At 35.8% G+C, this 25,677-nt stretch overlaps 1 protein-coding gene across 1 annotated transcript in view; it reads left to right on the top strand.

The window, feature by feature from the left end:
- The first annotated feature begins 4,710 nt into the window (after positions 1-4,710).
- LOC110462275 overlaps positions 4,711-25,677 on the top strand; it is a 31,200-nt gene continuing 10,233 nt past the window's right edge. Inside the window, exons 1-2 of the mRNA XM_021516180.1 lie at positions 4,711-5,137; positions 19,862-21,044. Coding sequence (XP_021371855.1) covers positions 5,111-5,137; positions 19,862-21,044 — 1,210 coding nt within the window. The 5' untranslated portion in view covers positions 4,711-5,110. The remainder of the gene's footprint in view (positions 5,138-19,861; positions 21,045-25,677) is intronic.

Raw genomic sequence — 25,677 nt, 5'->3', positions numbered from 1 at the left:
AGCCTGCTTAGTTCTAATTTTTCAAGCAGACAAAGTAATAGTGTTTGGAAACAAAGATTAAAATATTAGATGCTTTGTCTGCAGACACAAATGCGTTTCTTTCATGCAGATTGTTGACTATGGTTTGTTCATCGTGGTCAGGAAATAGAGACTGTGTATGTTTTTTTTTAAATCAGGGAGGAGTGGGGCGTGGGCATTGAAGACTAACGCATTACTTTGACCGGACTACAAACTTGTTCATGGTCATAGTTGGGTTATTACTATTGTCTAAACTACTGTTGGAACAGAAGAGGAAGTGCTAAAACCCCTTAATGATATGAAATTTACAAAATTTGAGGAGCACTGGTTAATATCAAATACGTAACAAGTTAAGTGTGTACACTATGTACCATGTCACTGCTGTTAAGAGATAACTGTATCTATCAAGGTTACAGCAAACACCGGGGACTAATACATCCATCAGCACAGTCTACCACCTGGTATCTTACAAGATGAACGTAAGACACAGACAATATGATGACATCTATGCAATAAAATTATAAGACTCTTTCATGCCCAGGGGTGTAGGATAGGGATATTCCACCCGAGGGGTTTTCAAATTTGGTAAAACCCGAGGCTGAGGGTTTTGCCAAATTTGAAAATCCCGAGGGTGGAAATTCCCTATCCTACACCATTGGGCATGAAAGAGTATTTTTCTTTCATTCCAACCACCAGAATAAGCCCAGAAACCATAAAAAAAGTTGGACTGGCCACCATTTTGCAAATATCAATTTTCCCCTGAGCTTTTTAGACGAAAACGAATCAACCAACCAGACTAAGCATATCCCATATTTGTAGACAATGTTTGCACAGCAAAATTAATCACATCTTTCTAACGTGTACGATAAATATACCGTAAAAGGTTTTAATTTCATCACGTCGCCTTTTCCGCATTGCGGCATCGGATAGTTCATAATTCGTGACGTCACGTCATTGTTGAGCAATTGTGACGTCATGTCACGGAAATGGGATGTAAGATAGAAATTTTCCTACACCCCTTTCTTAACCTAGACAGCTCTAAATACAGAATGCCTATATATAATATAAATGACCTGAACACTTTATTTATCGACAATGTTACATTCCATGGTATCCATGTATATTTTTTTTTTATTGTTTTGTCACTTAAATCGTTTTCTTTAACACCATTTTAATGTGATGTTGTTGACATATATGGATAAGGAGAATAATTTATACAAACGCTCGACATATGGCCTTAAACGTATCTTTGTACTTTATCATTCAATTTGTGGAAGGTAAACTATTTGAGTGAACGAAATAAATCTTTAATCAGCATTGCTGATATGATACAGGACACATTTAGAATAATCAAGACATTCCTTTCATCAACAGACCTGCCGTCCAGATGACAGGGTTGTGTTATTGCTATTAACATACAAAGCATGATGACTAAGTTTTATCAAAGTTCGTCGGCTTAAGAACTTTCGACCTTCAGCAAATAAATATTTACTTTAACCGCCTAATTTTCTTCAGTAGAACGGTGATTAACCAAAGTTTGATTATCCAAACTTTCACTTATTTGAATCTCTGCTAAGTGAAATAAATAGCTTGATTTTATAATAAGAAACCGGTTGTCCGAATGACCGTCTGTAGTTCTGAATATATGCCGACACACCTTAACGTTAATCAGACTTAAAACAGAAGGATGCTATTGCTTCGGAAGAACGAGAACCTTCCTGCAAGAAGACGTTTGTTTCTTAAAAAGGTAGTCGAGTGGCTCCCCGATCCTGTCAGTCTTCCCATTTTTCGATGGATTTTCCCATTTTTCGATGGATTTTCCCATTTTATGATAAGAGAATAAAATTATATTTGTGAAAAAAGAATAATTCGTAAATCATTGTTTTTTTGCATACAATTTGTTACATGATAGTAACACAATAAGTCACAATGTGATCTGTAGAAATAATGTTCTCTTCCAGGAATCCATTTTTTATATGATAATGTCTAAACGAATGCTTAATTAATGCACATAATATATCAGAAATTATACGTGTACTAATTAAAGAAATTTAAAAACTACCGTGTGAAAAATCAATATTTTGAAAGTAGTTTCCCGAAACGATATTACTAAGAAAAAATCCGCATTATGTCTTTCCAAATGTGGATGCAAATTACAAAAAGTTACAAGTTCGATAAATTGAATCTCATAAAACATGATATCAGATTTGTAGCCAGGGTTTTCTAATAGAATAACTTCAATCTACGCGGTGGAATATTAACAGACATGACATTGATTCGATTTCCACCTATGCGATTTCAGTGTCTTGGGTAGCTGGTGACCGGATACCTTCCTGGATCATCACGAATGGTACAGGAAATCCTCTGCTCATATTTTCGCCGTCCATATATCTATAGGGAGTTATGATGTTTTTCCTTATGTTATCTCGAATATATTGTCAAATTATTTTATATATCAAAATCTATTTTGAGATTAAGATTGGTTTTTGTGTGTTTAACTTTGTGGAACAGTTTTATTGTTGACGCAGTGGCTGTCTTGTCGCTGTGTATTCACGCTGTGTATTCATGCTGTGGCACATTTTGTCTTTGTGTATTCACGCTGTGGCACATTTGTTCTTTGTGTATTCCCGCTGTGGCACATTTTGTCTTTGTGTATTCACGCTGTGATAACTTTTTCATTGTGTATTCACGCTATGGCACATTGTGTCTTTGTGTGTTGACGCTGTGATAATTTTGTCATTGTGTATTGACGATGTGATAATTTTGTCTTTGTGTGTTGACGCTGTGATAATTTTGTCATTGTATATTGAAGCTGTGGCACATTTTATCTTTGTGTGTTGACGCTGTGATAATTTTGTTATTGTGTATTCACGCTGTGGCACATTTTGTCTTTGTGTGTTGACGCTGTGATAATTTTGTCATTGTGTATTGACGCTGTGATAATTTTGTCATTGTGTGTTGACGCTGTGATAATTTTGTCATTGTGTGTTGACGTTGTGATAATTTTGTCATTGTGTATTGACGCTGTGGCATTTTCTGTCGTTAGGTGTCTTTTTTGACGCTGTGGTATTTCTTTTTGTTTTGTGTTGGCGCTGTGGTATTTCTTATCGTTTTGTGTTGTCGCTGTGGTATTTCTTATCGTTTTGTGTTGTCGCTGTGGTATTTCTTATCGTTTTGTGTTGTCGCAGCGGAATTTCCGTTTGTTTTGTGTTGTCGCTGTGGTATTTCTTATCGTTTTGTGTTGTCGCTGTGGTATTTCTTATCGTTTTGTGTTGTCGCTTTGGTATTTCTTTTCGTTTTGTGTTGTCGCTGTGGTATTTCGTATCGTTTTGTGTTGTCGCAGCGGTATTTCCTTTTGTTTTGTGTTGTCGCTATGGTATACTGTATAGTTGTGTTATACACTGGTACACTTATTTACATTTATGTTGATGCCATGATGTATTTGTCCTTGCGTGTTGACGCCGTGGTGTATCTTGTATCCTTACTACAGATTGTCAAATTGATTGAATCGCGAATCATACGTTTGTTATATTGCCCTAAAGTTCAGTTGTCGAGAATGTTATTTTTATGTTTTGATCAAAAGTAAAAAACGACCAATACATATGATAACAAAAATACCACCGCGTTAACAAACTAGGACAAAACATACCGCAGCATCAACACAAAAGACTAGAATATAAATCATCGTCACTAACAAGGCAAAAATATACTACAGCGTCAACACAAGACCAAGATATACCACAGCATTTCAACGAACAAGGACAAAAATATACCGTAGCGTCAAAACACACGACCAGGATATACCACCGAGCTAGAAATAATAATAATAATAATCCAGTTGACCTTGTGTTTTCTCTCCGACAAATAATTTGAATTTTCCGCCAACAAGCTTGGGGCCTCTCATTTCGTAATTTATATACAGCCAAAAACCGTAATAAATATGTTTGGTATCCAAAATACTGTTATTAATGATATACTGTATGAACATGGTTATAATTTGTTTCTGACACGTAGAAACATTCTGCATATGTTTTCTTCACACTTTAAATAGGATACTAATATTTTTAAGAGTGCGTACATTGACCCAAATAGTCCTATTTCACGCACCATTGTGTACCCAATATAGCTCACCTTTATATTAAGTTTGACATTTTAAAGAACACTAGTTTATTTACAAAAAAATCAGTTTCATAATCAGGGGAGGGGAGGGGAAATAGATTAATGGATTCAATTTGGCATGATATTTGCTTAAATAAACCCTTTTATCTACTCCAGGCGTGTTGATATTCTTAAAATTAACGACACGAAAAACAAAAAACAATGATACGAACACTTTTATTTAATTTCAAAACTCATTATAGCTCATATTGTATGCAATTTTTTTCATTTTGGGTTGTACACAGATATACAAATGTTACGAGTAAGTGGTTATGCTAGTTAAATCATATGAATTCTGCTATCTTAGTATCTTTGTGGTTGATATCCACAGCTTAACAATTACCTTTATTTGTAGATATAAACAAAATAGACATGTATTCAAGTTGCAAAATCATTGATCTTAAACTATGGACAATTCGACAAGTCGACCTAGCGTGACACATTGAATACAAACTGTTAACATGTATTGTGTGAGATTTAACATGTCGTATGGCTTGCTCTCTGTTATACCGAAAAAGTGCCATACACCTGGCAAACTATACGTCCCTCTTTATCAAGGGAAGTGGTGCGGAAAGGACTGAAGTATACACCTGAAACACTCGCTCGGCGGAGCTTTAGCTACCTGCGGTTCACTTCCCACCCACCACCAGCTCAAACCACCAGCTGACCGAGTACTCAACAGGTAGAAGTATCACGCACCGCTCTCCTATTCGGAACAGCATCGGACTTAAGTCATCCGTTAAGTGGACTAACAAACTGTATATTGATATAATATCAACATCAACATGATGAACACATAAGTGAACGTGGACCAAATACTGGCGATGCTGAGAGAGCAGTAACAACGGAGACAGTTTTCGCTGACCCTAGTGGTCAACACTCCTGACGTTGGTTGGATGGATACACCCGGACAATAGTGACCCGCTTTACGACCATGCCCAGCTTCACAATGTTATCAGAGGTAAATAAAACCAGCGGGGGTAATGGATGTCAAATCGTCTCTGATAGCACACACAATTAGATCCATTTACACATGTTTGCTGAACCCCAATTTGCTAAAGATAAAGGACATTTACCTCTTACCATTTCTGGTATCTCGTACAGAATGGGACATTATTGTAGATCTAGAGTAGGTATGCTTTTAGTCCATTTTCTCTCATCAACAGGTAAGTTGTTTCTCATCTCTCGTCTATCTTCAAAATGGAGAAAGCTAAATCATGATATAATTAAGAGTAATTGTGGGATATTTCAGGTACTTTTCTCATATTGTCAACTGGTATGATTTTATCACTTCATCCGAAGTTTTATTGCAATTTGCTGGAAGCGAAAATTCGGCTTACGAATACGAATAATATATGTAGTTTAACGTGCATAACATATGATATGACTTAACCGAAAAGTATGATCACGCAGGTTGGTTTCTAAGCAAAACCGATCCTTCCTTTTATTATTCTTTCATATATGCTGGAACACAAGTAAATGATAAGTGATTAACAGAACGCTGTGCGTATTTCGTATGACAGATCACTTCGAATGTTGGTGCTACTCAAGAGACATTGATTAAGTTTGGCACACTGAATTAATTACAAAATGTTTATGTGCAATCATGTGAGTGTATGAAGTTCACCTACCTTGTACATGCTGACCACTTGATCCTTTGAGGGGGGTAATATTTCCTTTAATTTTCTTTTGCTGTTCGTCCACTTTGTTAAATATGCTTTGCTGTTTAACTTGACTATGAGAGGTTCACACTTTCTGATAATGTACGTATATAATTATATGTGGAGTTTAAAAAAGAAAAAAAAATCACAAGAAATTTCTGTAAAGGGCAGATCAAGGCAATGCTGTTTTCGGTGAAAGAAGTTAAAATTTATCTACATGTTTGTAAAATAGGAAGGTCTGTCAATGAATGTATAGCTCCTTCATGAGAAATGGAATCAAACTGACAACGCGGCAGACGCTATAAGGAAATTAAAACATCACATGCATTTTGCATATTCCATACATTTTGAAACAAGGGGCAACTATTACCTTAATGCAAAATGTGTAAACTATTTATGTATTACTGGTTTGTAAACGATACACTTTGTTCTTGGACGCTTGGTCGCTCGTCTGTATTGTTGGTTGTTGTTGAAAGGGGTTGGGGTTGGCTAACGGTTTCTTATCGGTTCCTGTTCCCGTTGTTGTCTTCAAATTCTTTTGTTGTCATTGTTTGTTGACGCTATGGTATACTTTTTTTTCTATTTGTACACATTTACATTGTATTTAGACAATACGATACGATATCCCTAGAAAAATGTTTTAAGAGGACAGTCGCTTATGTGTATTGGAGTGTTGATTCACACGGAATTCTATTTACGGGAGATAATTTTTATGCATGGTAAAAACTTGTCAGTATAAAGGGTCAGTCTGATTTATTACAACTTTAGCTAAAATTCACATTGATTATACGATTACGTGTTGAAACGAAACTCTACTGGTGGTAAATTAAAAAAAAAAGCCCTACATACCTTTAAATCTTAACAACGGTTGCAATTACATAAACGGAAGTCTGTTAAATACAACAAAGCGAGAAAACAATACCGGTTTTTTCCTAGGTATGGATATTTAAAAACAAATGGGAATACAATATCTGCACTTGGACATGTAAGTCTGAAATCTTTAAAACTTTCAAAATAACAAAGATAACTGTATACTTTAAAAGTAAAGCGGTTCGGGTAATTGCGCATGGATATGCTTGCAGCAATGTCTAGATCAAACCTATTGGGCTGGAGAGAATTGGCCATGTGAACACTCTGAATATCATATGTATAAAATTGGCAGGTCAAGAAGGACTAAACAACACTTATCTACTAATAAACGATACACTAGACCATGTCAGGCTTAAGCATTGTTAATTTAGCCGATCATCAGAATAACATGTCTTTTGGTCTTATTATTATTATTATTATTATTATTATTATTATTAAAAAAGTAAATATGTTGGGAATCAAAATGACAAGCTATAGGAAAGTATTGGTAAATTTGGAAAAAATTCTCGAAAATAATCCATTCTAACATTCCTGTTTACGTGTGCTTTTGTTGATTTAAGCTGACTATGCTTTTTATGATAAAGACGGCCCCAAGCTCAACATGTCTTCAGTAAAAGTTTTGTACTTTAAAAACTTAACGTGCCGTAATATCGTTGTTAAAACTAATTAGGCGGAATTTGTAGCTAGTGCCTTGTATGGTTGGAAAGTTTCCAAACAGCCTGTTAACACATATCTATACAGTTAATTGTAACTGTCAATATTCCGAATACACTCAACATACCATATAAGCATACATGTGAGTATCCCTCTGGACATCGCGGTGTAATGATGCGATGCGATAGTTCGTATTACCTGTTCAGAGACTAACAAGAGACAACTGGGTAAAGGATACTTACTACTTTTACAAATAAAATACATTTTTGTTGAAACGTGTTGAAGAATTGATGTTACCGTATATTAATTAAACATTAAGTTAGGCATCCATAAATCAACCTACCAATCTATTTATAGTTGTCAATAGCGTACGCGTGTCATTTAGTTAAACTAAGACAATGCACAGCTACAGGCACAACTAGATCCAAAGGTCTGGTGCCAATTCCACGGAGACATACATTCCCTCCCACTTCAATTTTTGAACAAGTTGCTACAATTGAAATACGCGTACTTGTGGAGACCATGATAGACTGAAGTTCACTTTTGTCTACAGCATACAATAAAACTTCGATATAATGCCCCTCCTTTATATACAATAAAGCCTCGATATAATGCCCCTCCTTTATATACAATAAAACCTCGATATAATGCCCTTCCTTTATATACATTAAAACCTCGATATAATGCCCCTCCTTTATATACAATAAAACCTCGATATAATGCCCTTCCTTTATATACAGTAAAGCCTCGATTTCTCAGTAGTACTGTTATACCCAATATATTACCAAATCCCCTTATACCGTCACACACTCTCCGAACAAATAGTGTCAGTATAACGATACAATGTACACCTTCAATATTTACAGTTATGAGATAAGAACGCCTGTAAAGCTGCTGGCAAAGCATTCGAGAATTCAAATCTATTGTTTCCACACTCACAGTAACCTCCCATTTTGTTTTGTTTTACATAGTAGTAGAACTGGGCCAGGTAAATACCGCTTTTGGGGAAGTTCAATTGGTAAAGGCGATAGTATTGTTCCCGTCGGTCCAGGGTTCGAATCCCAGTTTGGCTACGTTGAAGTTTTAACTCTCATAACACGTTTGTTGATCTTTATGTCATACACGTTTCGCAAGGTAATGATTCATTGCAGAATTGATTTAAAAAACTATTTCCACGCTAATTACTAAATTTCCAATACAAAGTCACAGTTTTGGCGGATGTGTCCTCCACTTATAAGGTCAGTGTAACCACGTTTGCTGTAAAACAGCTGTGCACCGAGTAACAAACGATATGTCCATTTCGGAATGGCAACTTTTAACATCATTTGTGTCACTATCAAAATTACAATATCAATTTAAGATTAAAAGATAAAAACGGAGTTTCTGCCAGTCTAAGCCATTCCAAGCTGGCCAACTCCAACATGTGCACCACAGAAGCATGTAGATTCACGAAGAACATTATTAAAGTAGGATTATCTGTTGTATTATCACAACACATAAAAGAACAAAAGAACATCTCATTTTCATCAGATAGGATTTCATACAAAAACTATTTATTGATTAAAAAGATAACAATAGGGAAGGAACGTATTCACTGGTACGAGGTCTTTATCATGCCATATTATAATACAATGTACTTAACACGGGGAGGTTCTTCTACACGTAGCCTCTCTCTGTCTTGTTTAGTAGTCTATTGTTCCCCTGAAAGGGTAATTCTACCTCCACTTTGTTTATGTCATAGACAACCACCAGTACCACTTGAGCTGCTAGCAAGTGGAGGGATTTATTGGATTTTACCTCCAACTGACTGATCTCAAGTTTTTGTAAATTCCTATCATGCTGGTTGTATTTAAAACCACGGGGTAGCGCTCCGCTATTTAGTTTTAAAGAATAGGCGTTTGTTTTCAAACATTAAAGCATGTAATTATCGAATTATAAAATACAGCTTTAGAAACTAATGTTTATTTGGGAATGTAACTGTACGTAACATTTTTAATCTAAATTACTTACATACATATAAATGAAAGCCTCGTTTGAGAATTTCGTTGTTTTATTTATCTATTATCTTTATTACCTTAACAATGTATCGATATAATGAAATCATATAACACCAAAGGGACAACAGTTATGAACAGGAAGATGTAGAGGCATAAAAGGTGAAGGACAAATTCGAGATTGTATGGGGTAGAACAAATCACGTTTGGAAAACCACCCAAGAAAACCACTGGGTATGTAGGAGGCAGAACAGGTTTCATTGACAGACGACACCCAATACAACAACAGGGTGTTTAGGAACACTATTTTTATTATTAGTTTATCAATCTGGTAAGAGAAAATGGGAACACTGATAAAGATCAAAGGAAAATGTAAGGTTACATTAACCGCTGTTTCTATATACATTTACGTGTTTCCTTGTTACAGAACTAGTCTATTTCTGTAGATATTGAACCTGTGTATACATTATAAGTGCACAACCTAGTCTAGTTAAAAGCACACATTTAAGTAGCACATTAATTTCCCTTAGCCTACTGATTGTTTTCAAATCATTCTGAAAATTTTGATGGATGCTGTTATTAAGGAGATGAAAAACATATTCTGAATATCATTGTTTTGATAGTAAAAGTACAACGGGGCATTACCGGGATTCAATCTCTGGAGCTCTGATCACCACCATGGACACTCTTTATAACTGGGCTACCTGATCACCTGATCAGCGACAGCTCAATAACTCAGTTCTTCTACAACGCTATCCAGTACGAAATAAAACTGTTACTGTCTCTGAAAAAAGGACCATAATGGATTTCTTTTTGCGTTCTCCGGCAGTAGGACAGGGACCCTTAGATGTGTCTCCAGTCTAATGGAAAACTTTAATTAGTTTATTTATATCGATATCGATATGTAATATGTTGTTCATATGACTATACCTGAATGATACACTATATATATTCATAGTATCTTCCATCATTGTAAAGCTCGTCGGAGCTTGTTTCGATGCCTTAGGATATGACTACCTATATAACATACTATGCTTATGACTATATTGTTGACTGGAATAGAAGGCGTGACTAATTGGAGAGGCAGGTGTGTTAGTTCCATGCTGGTTAATAACAAAACAAACCCATTTATTCTTCTAAATTTCTATATTCTATTGTGCCAAATACACACCGTAATACATTTGTATAGCCGATTTAGGTGCTCTTCGACGTTGTAGGCCCAAGGCACCTTCGCTCGACACTATACAACATGGACACTTACAGAAAAGTATTAACCAGACAAAACTGATCAGCTTATTTTGGTAAAGCCTACCCAACACTTCTCAGGAAATGGTCTTTGTTAATGGCCTAATCCAATAAAGCTGTCACTCTGAAGTCACTAGCCGTCTAGTGTCCAGTTTGACCCTAAACTACCGAACATTAATTTCACAAAATCGTTGGTTGTGTACCGTTGATTTTTATTATTATGGTGTGCCTAGTAGACGAAACATAAACATAAATGTTCATGTTGACCTATAAAATCAGCCATAATTATCCCCAATTATCCTGGTTTATGACGTGTAACATTTATGACTTTTCACCTGCTTGTTAGTCTATGTGTATATAGGACATTTTCAATTTGACTCTGACCTAGTAAGACTAGTTTAATAAAACAATTTGTTTTTATTTGTTTAATATAAATATAACATTAAAGCTGAAATATGTTGGGTACATTTTACATGATTGTATTAAAGATAAGTTTTCTGTTTGAGGCATTGCGTAATATTGAGGATTTTAAAGTAGATTTTTTTCCCTTTTAGTTAGTGAACAATTTTAAACATGAATTTCTTTCTTTTGAACTTAAGTACTGCAGATTGGTCCTAACTAGACGAAATTGTCATAACATATTGTGTTGATGTAAGGTTTACTTTGTTTGGCTTCTTTCATCGATAAACTAAATTTTAACCAGTTGTCTCTTTATCATATATTTCAAATAATTGTTTGTAAAATACAAAACACGAGAAAAATATTTCTTTGCTTACTTTTCAAAATTGTCAGTTGCTATTCCACCAATTTTCATAGTTTACGAAGATTTACATTTTTAATTACTTGTCGTGTTGTTTAAGTAGAATGTCTTCATTATGTCTTCGGGCTACTTATTTCATTTTCACACACCCAATTATTATTTACATTGAATATTAGTAGAAGCATGACTATCTGTTAATAACCACTAAATATTCCCATCAATTATGTTGTCTTATGCACCTTGACATTATCACTGATCGCCCGTCTTTTATGAATATTGAAATACATGATATGCGCGCCGTTGATTGTTTGCGTCTATGTCGAAAAATATTCATTAGCGCAGTGTTGAGTTGATTATATCGTTAATACTATGTCAATATTGCAAAATGGCTACACGTGTGTTTCTCGAAGGTTTGGTATGCTAAATCAAAGGTATTAACATTATATAACGAGAACATCATCAGAGAGTTATTACATTAAGGATACCTGTGCCACAATAGGCAATATACTTGATCATTCTACTGTTACTTTTCACACAAAGCGTATACTTCCTTTATTTTTTTCTATAAAACAGCTGTAGTTTTACCAGGTAGCTAAGTAAATTGACCAGAGGCACAGAGTGCGAATTCCAGTCTGACCCTATTGCAACTCTTTTGGCTCCCAGGAAAATATTGTGGTTTTCATTTTTATTTCATCTGTGTCATTTTTTCGTAAAGGTTTCGCAAGGTATGCTGTTCTTTACAGGAACTGTCATGCCGATGGAAAGTTTCATAATTTAAAGTTTATTTGTTTTACAGTGGTACGGGTGTAATTATGTTATCAACTTTCTAGTACACAGGCACACAGGAAATAACGTTTTCCACATAGGACAGGCATACATATAGCGTATATACGTAGTTTCTTTACTCATCTTGCTTTGCGTTTGATAATTTCTGAGGACTGAATACTTCAGTGTAACAGTTATCTTCTAAAATGAACTGAGAATAGCTGGATTTATTTGTAAATATAACAGACTACTCCATTAAAGCCTCTCGATCTTACAAAACGTACTAAAGAACCAAGTCATTTTCTTTCGTTCGTATTCTAAACAATGAGTTCAAATTCTGTTTCAAGAATTTATCAGACTAGACATGTTTCATCCCCTACTCAACTTTTAGTCAACGGAGATTTATTTTGACAACCAATTGATTTAGATCGGAGCCTACTCAGTTTTACTTTTGTCGGCGATCAATTTAATCTTACTTTGACCTGACGTTCCCCCCTGTTAAATTACCTGATAATGACTTCTAAACCATTGTCAAGCAAGTGGCTTCATAAACAGAAATGTGTGGGATCCAAGTAATTATTAAATTGCCAATTACTCATCGAGGTAGTTGTAAATATTTACGGCAATCGGTTTAGTGGTAACGAAGCACAGTTTTGTCAAGTCAAATAGTGAGTATCGCACTGTCTTTCCATCATCCTCCTACCAGTAATTGTTAATGCAATTAACACTTAGGTTGAAATCATAACACGCAATTATCAAGTTATAATTGTTAAAAAATGTCATTACTATCAATTAAGCAAAATAAAATAAATACATAACATGTTGTCCTAAATTGTCTTGGAATCAAAATACCAGTTGAAAAGTGGTGTAAGCTGACAACGCTTCTCACGCTTCTCACGTCTCTGTCCCGACCACACAAACCAAAAGTTAAGACCGGGATTAAAGGTTTATACTGTGGCCTTATTGGTCTGTAATTAGCTCCGGTCACTTCTTATGACTGACGTGGAGTTAAAAGGTCAACTTTGACCATTAATTACCTCAATTAACTACCGTATTTATACGGTTTATATTTAATATAGACACGTTTCTGCTCGAATATCTACGCAGTAAGAAAATAAATAAATCGAATATAAAAAGTAGTAGTCATGGGTCTTACTCGACTTTGGGTACTTATTTAGTTTGATGCCTTATTTAGGGATTTCGCTTAGAGAGGCTTTCGTGGTAAGGAGATATGTCGTATTAGGTAACTAACGCGGAGTCCCTACACATTCTGCTTTTATTTGTTTTGTTTGGGTCAACTACTAAGAGGACAATAAGGTTCATTTGCTGCATCCTTTACGATACATGAATCGACCCCTCCCTCTTTTTAGGCAACATTTATTACATCCAGGGGTACCGTTATCCATTATATATATCATGAAGTCATTGTATAAACTATTGTGTAAAGACACTTTGCGGGAGGCAGACTTCGTACGATATGCTTACGCGCATGTAGTCCGTGGTTAATTTATATAATTTAATGCAATACTGCTACTCTCAATATTTAAAGTCGTTCATCTATTTTATTTTTCATTAAGTTGTTGCACGAAACATTAATTTTGACAATAATTAAATTTGTAAAAAAAAAGTCATTTTTGAATATTAATGAGTGACTTTTTACATATGGGTCATATCACTACGCCAGCCTTGTTAACAAACACATGTGTGTATGTTATTTCCGACTGATCATGAGATTGTGGTAGAAACAGATCACACGACTCGTGGTTGTTGAGTATGGTATTTATTTCACTCTCGTTAGTTAATTTTCAAAAGTTACAGAAAGACACTCGCTAAAGCTCGTGTCTTTTGTAACTACTAACGAAACATTTCCAAATAAATGAATTAACTATCATAACAACATGATACATTTCAACTTTCAATTATTCTTAATGCCATTTTCATTTGTTTCATTTATGTTCATCGACCTTACTGATCTGCTATTATCAAATGATAGCAATATAATACGGTAAATGGCTTAAACTAATTAAGAGAATGACGTTTCATGAAATACATCAAAGTTTTGTTCTTTATCGGTGGGCTTCAAATGTAAATTTGCCACCGGAATCTTACCTATAGAATCAATGTCATTCTTTGAAATAGGCGTATGCAATGGGATTAAATTATCATTTTTTTTGTGTGATATGTATTTAAAAAAAATGTTATTGGTGCGTATTAATGCGTAACAAATGTTAAGGAAATAATGTGAAACATTTTGCTTATTAAAATGTAAATAAGAACATAGAGTGTTATGTTTCAATCAGATTGTGTATATACTCGCTGTTTTGAGGGGGTCTCCTTACTGTGCCTAACATATTAATGAAAGGCATTGGCAGCTTAACTAGTCTTCAAACTAGAACGTGAATTATGAGCGGTGAGATGCTATAAAGCTGACCATGCTTTGATTATCCTAGTCTTGATATTCGTGCACAGATCGCGTTATCCAGCCCAATCAATTCAAATCCATGACGTAGATTTGTTTGTTGCAAATATTGGTGAAACGATTTTCAATACCTATTTATTATTATTGCAGCTTATCTGAAAAACGATCAGATTTAGAAATAAAAACATAAATTAAGGATTTCCCTCTCCGTATTGTTAATATTACAGGTTAAGTAGGTGGTAAACAAGAAAACATTCTTATGTACGAATGAATGAACACATATAAGCGAAGGTCTGTGTCCAGATATATAAACTAGCTGTATTTATGCTATAAAGGTCGAGCACTCTGTCTTAAACCCTACACAGTAGATTTAAAAACCATTATAAATATTATGGTCAAAATCGTCTTCAATTATATGCAAATAATGGTCCAATGACAATTTAAGTTAGAAATACTTTTCCTTCCCCTGTCTTTATGCACATGAATGGCATGAATGCCATCGTCTTATATTATCATAAGTCAGTACAGCAGCCGTTCAGACTATGATATAGCATAGTAGCTATTATAAAAACCAAATATTAAGGACTATATGAAATTAAGGATTGAGTTAAGAGATTACAAACAGCCACTAGAAATAGGAAGACGTTTCATATAAAAACAGTATAGGGTGTCGATACAGAAAGCCTAACGGTAAACAGATTTTAACAGCACTATATGACAATTACTTCCATTTAGAACTCATAGGCGGTATTAAAGTTCAAACGAATTAAGATCTATATCTGTGTATAAGTGTTCCGTACATACATAAAATACGGGGTCAGGGGAAAGGTACCAATAACATACTTCATAACGTTACAAATTTACACCTTCTGACCCAACAGATAATGTATACTTAAAATAGTACCTTATGTAAAACGTGCCAGAATAAAGTCCACCTTCAAGGTTACGGCCACCTTCGGAGACTGATAGGCCATCAGCATAGTCAACCAACATGTACATACGAAGAAAAACATTGAATGTTCCATTCTGCCAGACGTTAACTTCTGTGTTCCGTCTAACAAGGGTCCAGCCGATCAACGAGTGAAAATACATATACTTTATTCACTTTAAGCAAAAGATCATATAAGCGATTACAATATGCAAAAAAAAAAAAATCAAATAACTTTTAATATATACATTAATTAAAGAAAAGTTAACCAATACATTATATCAAAGGTGAAAGTTGCGATCTTCGTGGAAGACTTTTTCAAGAAATTTCTCAAGATTGCAGAGTGGAGTAATTGTTTTTTATGTTGATATTTCCATTTTTTGACAGTTTGGGCGAAGCATACACTTAACAAATAAAACAGAGATAAAAAACACATTTTCGAAGCTAATGATTGTGTCGACGCACTATGATATGCAGAAGTATACGAAACATGGGTTCACAGTGGCAGCTAGCTAGGTGTTCATAGTAGCAGCTAGCTAGGTTTTCACAGTAGCAGCTAGCTAGGTGTTCATAGTGGCAGCTAGATAGGTGTTGATAGTGGCAGCTAGCTAGGTGTTCACAGTAGTAGCTAGCTAGGTGTTCATAGTAGCAGCTAGCTACATTAATGTAGTTGTTCATAGTGACAGCTAGTTAGGTGTTCATAGTGGCAGCTAGCTAGGTGTTCATAGTAGCAGCTATCTAGGTTTTAACAGTAGCAGCTAGCTAGGAGTTCATAGTGGCAGCTAGCTAGGTGTTCACAGTAGTAGCTAGCTAGGTGTTCACAGTAGCAGCTAGCTAGGTGTTCATAGTGGCAGCTAGCTAGGTGTTCATAGTTGCAGCTAGCTAGGTGTTCACAGTAGCAGCTAGATAGGTGTTCATAGTGGCAGCTAGATAGGTGTTCACAGTAGTAGCTAGCTAGGTGTTCACAATAGCAGCTAGCTAGGTGTTCATAGTGGCAGCTAGCTAGGTGTTCATAGCGACAGCTTACTAGGTGTCCATAGTGGCAGCTAGCTCGGTTTTCATAATGGCAGCTAGTTAAGTGTTCACAGTGGCAGCTAGCTAGGTGTTCATAGTGGCAGCTAGCTAGGTGTTCATAGTGGCAGCTAGTTAGGTGTTTATAGTAGCAGCCACTTAGGTGTTTATAGTAGCAGCTAGCTATGTGTTCATAGTGGCAGCTAGCTAGGTACAGAACGCAATATCTGTTTCTATGTTTATGTTATTCACCAGCACACAACTTTCATTGTACCGCTTTCAGTTCATGGCAAACTTTAACATGATATATTGAACTGATTTCAAGAGCGTTCACAGTAGATTTAAACCAATTTTGTGTAATCATTTAAGTAAAGGGGAATATGGAACACAAACATATATATGCGATCAATCGTGAGCTAGTACAATCAAATGTCTGAACGTTGTTCCCTGCCAATATATGTTCATTGCAAGTGTGTGGCGATTTCGAATTAAATCTTTCCTGTTTATGATAGAAGGAATATGACCTTTCCTTTGATGAGTAAAACGTAGTGTTAAAATAAGTTGAAAGCTAAACAGCCTGTAATTTTATATACATGTTCCAGTGATTGACAGCAAATATCACACCCAGATCATAACAGAATTTTAATGAAAGTTCTGTGAATTCAAAAGCAATAACAAAGAGTCCAAGGACTTAAGCACCTACAGTATAATCAATGATAATACCAACCTAATCAATGATAATACCAACCCAATCAAAAACAACAGTTGGTATATCACTTTGCTGATTGCTCCTTGGTTTGAGTCAAAGTTATAATGACAAACTCTACTGGTAGATTATGATTCTGTGCCCTATAGTCTACAGGTGTCTATCAATCAGCCGTTACGGGGAAGGCGAGTGACGATTAACAATCGGACGGACATTATCTAAACTTCTCTTTTGTATATTTCGTAGACCACCACGTAGATTTTCGGAATAGTTCAAAATATATTAGTGTGTTGTGCGGTCACTCAGCTTGTCAGAGTTAACTTTTATGGATAGTGATGTCATCGTAATTTACATTTTTTTTCACGAGATCAATTACTTTTATGCTGTTTGATACACCATTAAGTGTTAAAGAATATGTACGGTACTGAAGTATGTTTTTACACTAATGTGGGTTTTAGAACTGTCTTATAATTTTTCTGTGAGCAGAAATGTGTTTGTCGGAGACAAAAAAATGCCTATTGGCCAGTGGAAAACGACATTTCAGCGACAACGTTATTCAAATTATTCATAAACTCTTTGTACTTTTTTAATTAATAAGTTACACATTTCTAATATGTAACGAGCATACTTTCCCACGACCTGCTGTTACGTGGAACTAACCTTGATGTGCTGTAAATATAATGACACAAGACGATCCGCTTACTGCATGTCTTACCTTTTTAATTTTCTCGTGATCAACGAGATACAAAATGTTACATTAATAATTAAACTGTAATAATATAATTATGGTGTAATGATATAGACTGACATTGATATGTCACTCCAGATATATCCATGATTTATGGCACACAAAATTCCATCAGACAGTTCATTAATGCAGCTTTATGTACGGTTACTGAAGTTAATAACTGTCTGTTGTATTATAGACAGATTTCACTTCCTACAGGCCCATTCATTGTGAAGTTATAGACTAAAAACGAGGCTATGCTGTGGTGATTGGTGTGAGCTATTCTACAATTCTACTAGGCTCACATATATTTGCATATATTTTACTTAAGGACTCCTGTATTTTGACAAAATGGGACAGTGTTTCATTTCACAGAGGTCTTAATACATTGTAGGTATGTATGTCGTTTTCTTGGAGTGGATTTTAGTAATATGGGACTATATGCATGAATATTTAAAAAACAACGCGAAATACATTTTATGAGTCTAATATATGTATGGCTTTAGGGGAGTCAGCTGAATATGTCTGTATTTGTTTGTCCCACAGAGTTGGGATTTATAAATGTATAAGTGGTTTTAGAGGTGTAAAGTTAGGTTTATAATATTTATGATATGTATACATGTAAATTGTTGCAAAGGGATGTAGTGAGGTTTATGCTAAAATTCTTTGGGATTAAAATGGTGTTTTACATGAGTAAAGAGGACTTTTATAAGTCAATATTTGGTTTTAGAGGGTTATGGGTGTTTATAGGAGTACAAAGGTGATTTTCGTGTGACTATTGCATTTGCATAGCAATGAATTTGATGAAAGATGTTATAAAGTTTTATAGCAGTTCTATTGGTAAAGACATTTATGGAAATAAGAGTTCAACGAGTTCACGATGACAGGGCAATGTCTGTTTTTTTGGGAGTAAATACGGTTATATAATTCATATATAACTATGTATGCCAGACAGTGATACATTGCATTATAAGAATTCATAGAAACAAGGGTTAAGATATACTTGACAACTACAGTTCTCATAAGTAACAATGCAAGATTGTGTACATGTTTATCCTATTCAATAGATTTCTCAGTCTAACCCTATTTTCTCATGCAGATTTAGGGAAATAATAGACCCTGCTTTATATCACGGCATGTTATCGTAATAGCCGATTAATGTACCCCCTCTCCCCATTCCTGGAGAACCTGGGATTTCTTACGTGTCTTCTACATATAAGGGGACATTGCAGAAACAATAATGGATCTGTTGCCCCCNGATGTCTCCGTGGGCAACCGTCTCCATATATCCTCGGCTGTTTTTAGAACATTCCTTAAGCAAACAAACAAAAAAACAACAAATCGTCCCCTTTTCTGACGGATTGATAGATGTGGATATATCATGTTTAATCAATGAAAATTAAAAACAAAAAATGGTTGTCATTCATAACAGTGGACACAAGGCGTAAACCGTAAACACTACATCAATTAATGCTGCTTTGTGGGATATTTGACCTTTGACCCTGACCGGTAAATGTCATGAAATGCAACTGACATCTTCTATATCAACGTATTAATTATTTGTGAATCTCATAACATACCTAAATAGATAGACCACTGAATTATTGATATGTACACAGAGGGGTCTGTGTTTTATACCGTGGAATATCGATAATGTGTACTTACAATCCGTCACACGCGATCAACCAGACTACAATGTAGATCGGCGGTAACCAACCAGAGGCTATTATGGTAAATTCTGTGAGTTTATTTACATCCGTATTCGTGGATCGTGTGTTTTATTTTAATGAATCATCAATAAGTTATAGGGATATTTTTTACAGTTTTTTTTTCTCTAGCTCCACTGGGGCTTGATACACATCCGGTTAGGTACCGGTTCATCTTCAGAATCTTACTTCAGCGTAGTTTAACATTTCGTTTCATGTGCTTTTTACTTTAATTTTAGACGGAAAGTTCCAGTTCCGGATCCGGCAGAATGGAACGAATAAAACCGGAAAAGATACCACGACAAAGAGTGCAGAAAATATGGCGGAACGTCCGGTGGGCGACAGGGTTTCCAGACGAGACTGTTCACGTGGAGGCGAACGACATCACTCCGCATGTTGCCCTTCGTAAAGTCGCACTGTTATTTGAGACAAAGAAATACGATGAATGTGCTACCATTATAAGGAAAATGAATTACGTGACGTTGGGAAGTATTCTGGCGGAGGTTCCGTTGGAGGTTCTTTACGACTCAATGCCGTATAGTCTAGCCATTCTAGAGGCATTGTACGTTAAACTATATGAGAGTAACAATGAGAGCTTCCCAAAAGATCAACTTTGTTTGGATCAGTTGTTAAAAAGAATGGTTGTGTGTTTTGCAAAACTATCTCACAATTCAACAAAAACGGAGAAGTATGATATAAAATATTACCCATCGTGTAGAAACATTCTTCGAGTTGTTTTGTCCGTGGAACCGCAAGTCAAACGTCAAACGAGACAGAAAAGACGTGCGTTGGACAGGTGTCTTAAACACCTTGGCCGGCATGGATTGGTAGACTGCTCAAATGGACATCTCATGCAGCTTCATGACGCAATGAAACTCCAACTGGAACAGATAGTTTCGAACTACCGAAGTGCGTTACTGACACTTGACGAGCTTAGTCTGGTAACCACAAAACATCCTGCCTCAAGCTCTGTTTCATTCGGCAAGGCGCCAAGTGCTGCGAGTCATCAGAGACTAATGCAGATGACTCGCACGGATGTTCAAAGTCGAATCATTAAAAACAAAACGCTTTACAACATTGTGGAGCCAACCCTTACCAACCAATGTCTGAAAAAACTCATGACAATTCTAGAAAAAAGAATTGAGTATGATAAGCTGGCTCTATTTCACGACACTGAGCTGCGAAAATTGTGTGAAGGGCTATCTGAAGAAACGTCGATGTGTATGACCTTGAGGCTCTTTGCTGAAGGTTACGGCGTCGTGTGTCAGCTTTTGAAGGAAGTGTCAGATGACGAGGAAGGTGTATCGGAGGACGATGGCGGTCAATCGACGGACGATGAGTTACTTTCACCAATAACACACATGGACCGGATTAAAACTTTACCAGGACAGATGAACGGTTTTCACAATTACCGAGGAAGTGGTTAGTATATTTTTGTATTGTTCTTCCAGATCTTTCGTCCGTTAATCCGTCTGTTTTGTTTGTATGTAAGTCTGTCCGATTTATGTATGTCAGTTGGCATTGTATACGTTGTACATTGTACATTACAACATGATTCCCGTAACATACACTTAGTTTGTCTTTCCGTCCATCCATTTGTCGGGACATACACTTAGTTTGTCTTTCCGTCCATCCATTTGTCGGGACATACAGGAGTCCTTAAAATGGTAGCTGTTATTCCCTGCTTAACGTTCAGCATTTAGGGGAATGGCAACAACTGGTTTACCCGTTGTCAGTATAACCGGGTGGAACGCTGTGCTTTGTGCCTTCGGCATGGTATTTCAGTGAGATAGCACTATAAAGTCGGCATCAGATCTGCGCTATCACAAAGAGGCAAATACACCAACATATGTACCCTGTCTCCTGCACACATACACACATGCACGCTTACACAACACACATGGAGGCACGTCCTTAAATAACCATAGCTGTTGATAGCACGTTAAACAAAATAAAACAAAACAAAACCATCCATTTGTCCGTCCGTCCAATGGCTATCTCTCCTTTTTATTTTCTTGCCTGATCGTGATAATTAATGCTGTATTTAGAGCTGGTCAAGTTTGTTTGATGGGTTTTTCGTTTTCCCGGGAACAGCGAGTTTTACATTTCCTTTGGTATAATATTAATGTTGAGTACTTTCGTGTATAGGACGATCACAACGACAATTTCATATATGTCAAATGTTATGAAGTTTTATATGATTTGAGTTGATGAGTATGGAATTCTATAGGCTAATTAATCGAAATCGTTACAATGTTACCTTAATTGATATCAACATTTTCGTATTATTAATTAAATGGGAAATTCATTCACCATTAGTAATGATGACTGGTGTAAAACGTATATATATATATGTATATAAATCACATGCTTTGGCTGATTACACGCGAGGGGGTAAACGTCATTAGCTTTTAAGTAGGTACTTTTTATACCTAGTTAATACTGATGATATAGTTAGAGGCCAGGTGGGGTGAATACGATACTGCAGATTATCACGAACTTCTTATAATTACATTCTCGTACAACACGTTTGACGGAATGTAGCTTAATGTGTGTCTTCTATGATATCTTTTGTTAAGTAAAATATGGTTTTAGTACTACATGTAGGTCTATGTACTGGATATTAGGATTTCAGGAATGTGGGCACTGGTTCACAGGGACGTGCAAATCAATTGAAGTGTTTGTGTTCGGACCTCTCCGACATGTAAGAAGAGTTTCAGACGACTTTTGGATTTAAATAAACACTCTTTAAATACACTCCCCCGATGATGGACATGTGTATGTTTAACAGAGTGTTGATAAAAACAAGGCCAAACACACATACTTTGATTGATTTTTTTCCCATAGAAAAAACATTGCTGGTTTTAAGAAAAAAAGATGATTGAACTCAAGTTTTTTCTTATATTTATCTTTAGCAATGCTTGACGATTGGAAAAACTAGAGAACGAACGTGCGTGAAACTGGAGCATGGCTACATGTAACCGGATATCATTGAAACTGTAATCGTATTTCATTTCGATATCTGTTGAACCATTATGCGGTCAATATGCTAAAAAATGACAAAACCTGGTGTAATGTAGAAAAACAATTCTTATTAATCCCATTTTACCTCTGGGTATAATGTTTCATACAAGTTTCGCAGGGTATGGTTTTCTAGTCAGAAATGATTTATCATGTAAAGCTATGGTCACGCCGGAAAAAGGGCTTCAGGTGACTAATCACTCTTTCTGGCAGTGGTACGGGGATCCTTAAATGTAATTAACGAAATACTTTGTCTACAGGTATGCTTGCTGTTTCCATCATTAAATCTAACTAGTGTTCAGACGTCGTCAAGTATATACTACATTAAATAAAAACACAGTTCTAACTCATGCAGGTGAAATTCCAGAAGACAATTAAACTATAGATGCCAGATTATAAAAAGATACGGTGTAGATATTTCGGTAATGCGATATACATTATGTATACTGGAACGACATGTATTAACGATTTGGTTGTCTAACTAAGCGTACTGATCAATACAAGGCATGTGCAAAAGTGTTGAAATGATTTTTCAAATGTATAATTGATAATTGTTTAAATCCTTCAGTCACGAGCGTATCGGATATTTCCATCTGACCGTGTTCGACCTGACCGTCCTATTACAGATCGGTGTAGAGATAGGTTTTGTTTAGGATATCAATGTCTCAGACATACTTCAGTCAATTTATTCAAAGCGCTGTTAACTTAATGAGACATAAACTATGTTATGTTTTTTCTCATCAGATCAATTTAAATTCCACATTAAGTATGTTTTATTAGAATTCCAATCCGGTTAGACGAGACTTATCTGAGAAGTCTTACTGTACAGCTTATGTAAACAACTGAATCGAGGAATGATGAATAGGTACAGTTACTATTTTTTTCTGGATTTTTGATATTGTCAAAAGTAGAATAGACGTATCCAGATTAATGGGGTTCAGTATAGACGTAGCCAGACAAATAGAGTTAACAATACGTATCCAGACTTATGGGTTTCAGAATAGACGTTTCGAGACTAATAGAGTTCAGAATAGACGTTACCAGACTAATGGGGTTCAGTATAGATGTATCCAGACTAATGGGGTTCAGTATAGATGTATCCAGACTAATGGGGTTCAGAATAGATGTATCCAGACAAATGGGGTTCAGTATAAACGTATCCGGACTAAAGAGGTTCAGTATAGACGTATCCGGACTAAAGAGGTTCAGTATAGACGTATCCGGACTAATGGGGTTCAGAATAGACGTATCAAGACTAATGGGGTTCAGAATAGACGTATCCAGACTAAAAAGGTTCAGTATAGACGTATCCGGACTAATGAGGTTCAGTTTAGACGTATCTGGGCTAATAGGTTTGGTATAGACGTATCCGGACCAATGAGGTTCAGTATAGACGTATACGGACTAAAGAGGTTGAGTATAGACATATCCGGACTAACGAGTTTCAGTGTACGTATCCAGTCTAATGAGGTCCAGTATAGATGCATCCAGATTAGTTAGGTTCAGTATTGACCTATCCGGACTAATTAAGTTCAGTTTGGAGATATCCGGACTAAATAGGTCCATTATAGACATATCCGGACTAATGAGGTTCAGTATAGACATATCCGGACTAAAGAGTTTCAGTATAGACGTATCCGGACACAAGAGGTTCAGTTTAGACCTATCCGGATAAATGAAGTTTACTTAAGACGTATTCGGACTAATGATGTTCAGTAAAGACCAAGTTAATCATGGTCAGAACAACTAAGCATACATTTTTATATAAAGCTACAATGCGAGATGAATGCAGACATATCAGCAAAAGGCGGTGATGACTTATATATACATGGTCCTGCTGATAGTAAAGGACACTGTCTTGTGTTGTACACTATAATGTTAGCACACATGGAACAATGTTTCGTCAGCTTAAAATCAATAACATGAAAGATATTGTATTAAAAAAAGAAAATTCCTAATGTCTACTGACACTTAACACTTTCAGATCAGACATGTGTACCTAAAAAATATAAAAAATACTGGAAATTCAGAAAAATAATATGGGTTAATGATTTGGCAATCTCACGACACAATGTCCGCATGTATGTTTATCTAATTAACACACCTGACCACACACCTGGAATAATGCCTGATATTTAGGTGCCGATCAAGATATAATACCTTTGGATTGTCCAACGATCTATACACCGTCAGCCTGGAGTTGGCGTAGGAAGTTAGGAACCATCGTCGGAGATGGAATTTTTAAAGTGTATACTGTGTACAGACAATATATTATTTGAGAAAATTCGATCTATTTCTATAAATTTTGAGCCAACATTGTAAACTAAGAGCCAAAACCCTAGCATGAAACATCCTAGTTCGGTAAGGAAAAGTACCTTCCAATAATTTAAGAAGGGTGTGTTCAATGTATAGTAAACGTTACATTCTCATTTGTGAATATCCTGGGAATAAATCTCTTCATCTCGTACTAGTCAATGCATTAATGTAACACACTGATGTCTTTGTGTTTTTTAAGTGTATGTAATGTTCCAGCTAATTTGACTTTTCTGCTTCATATTGTTCAGTACCATACATAGAAAACTGAAAAAGATTTACACATTTAATACACGTTATCGTTTCAATATAGTACGTCTATACCATGGAAATACATCCATGACGTGCTAACTTTACCATTGGTAAAGGACCGGACGTTACAGGTCTAAAACGTTTTATATGATTTACTTCAAAGCAATCGAATTGATAGTCAATGATGTTAATTACAGTATATTGGGGCCATATTGAAGAAAGAACCACATCATATTTGAGGTTACTGTAACTTCTCGGTCTATTCCGACAAACACCGGTTGCCCGATGTTCGCCGGATTTTACCGAGATACAAATGTATGCCGATATCCTCCACGTGCAATGTTTAATGTCTGTCTTGTATCTGTACATTTGTATTAACAAAAATGACTCGACAGCAACACAAATCTTTATAAAATTTTCTCCAAAATTGTTGAAACGTTATCTTTGCTTAAGTTTTCCTTGTAAATGG

This window comes from Mizuhopecten yessoensis, unplaced genomic scaffold (genome assembly GCF_002113885.1).
Source record: "Mizuhopecten yessoensis strain PY_sf001 unplaced genomic scaffold, ASM211388v2 scaffold10771, whole genome shotgun sequence".
In the NCBI taxonomy this organism is placed as follows: Eukaryota; Metazoa; Mollusca; class Bivalvia; order Pectinida; family Pectinidae; genus Mizuhopecten; species Mizuhopecten yessoensis.
This window is presented reverse-complemented; position numbering and strand designations above follow the sequence as displayed.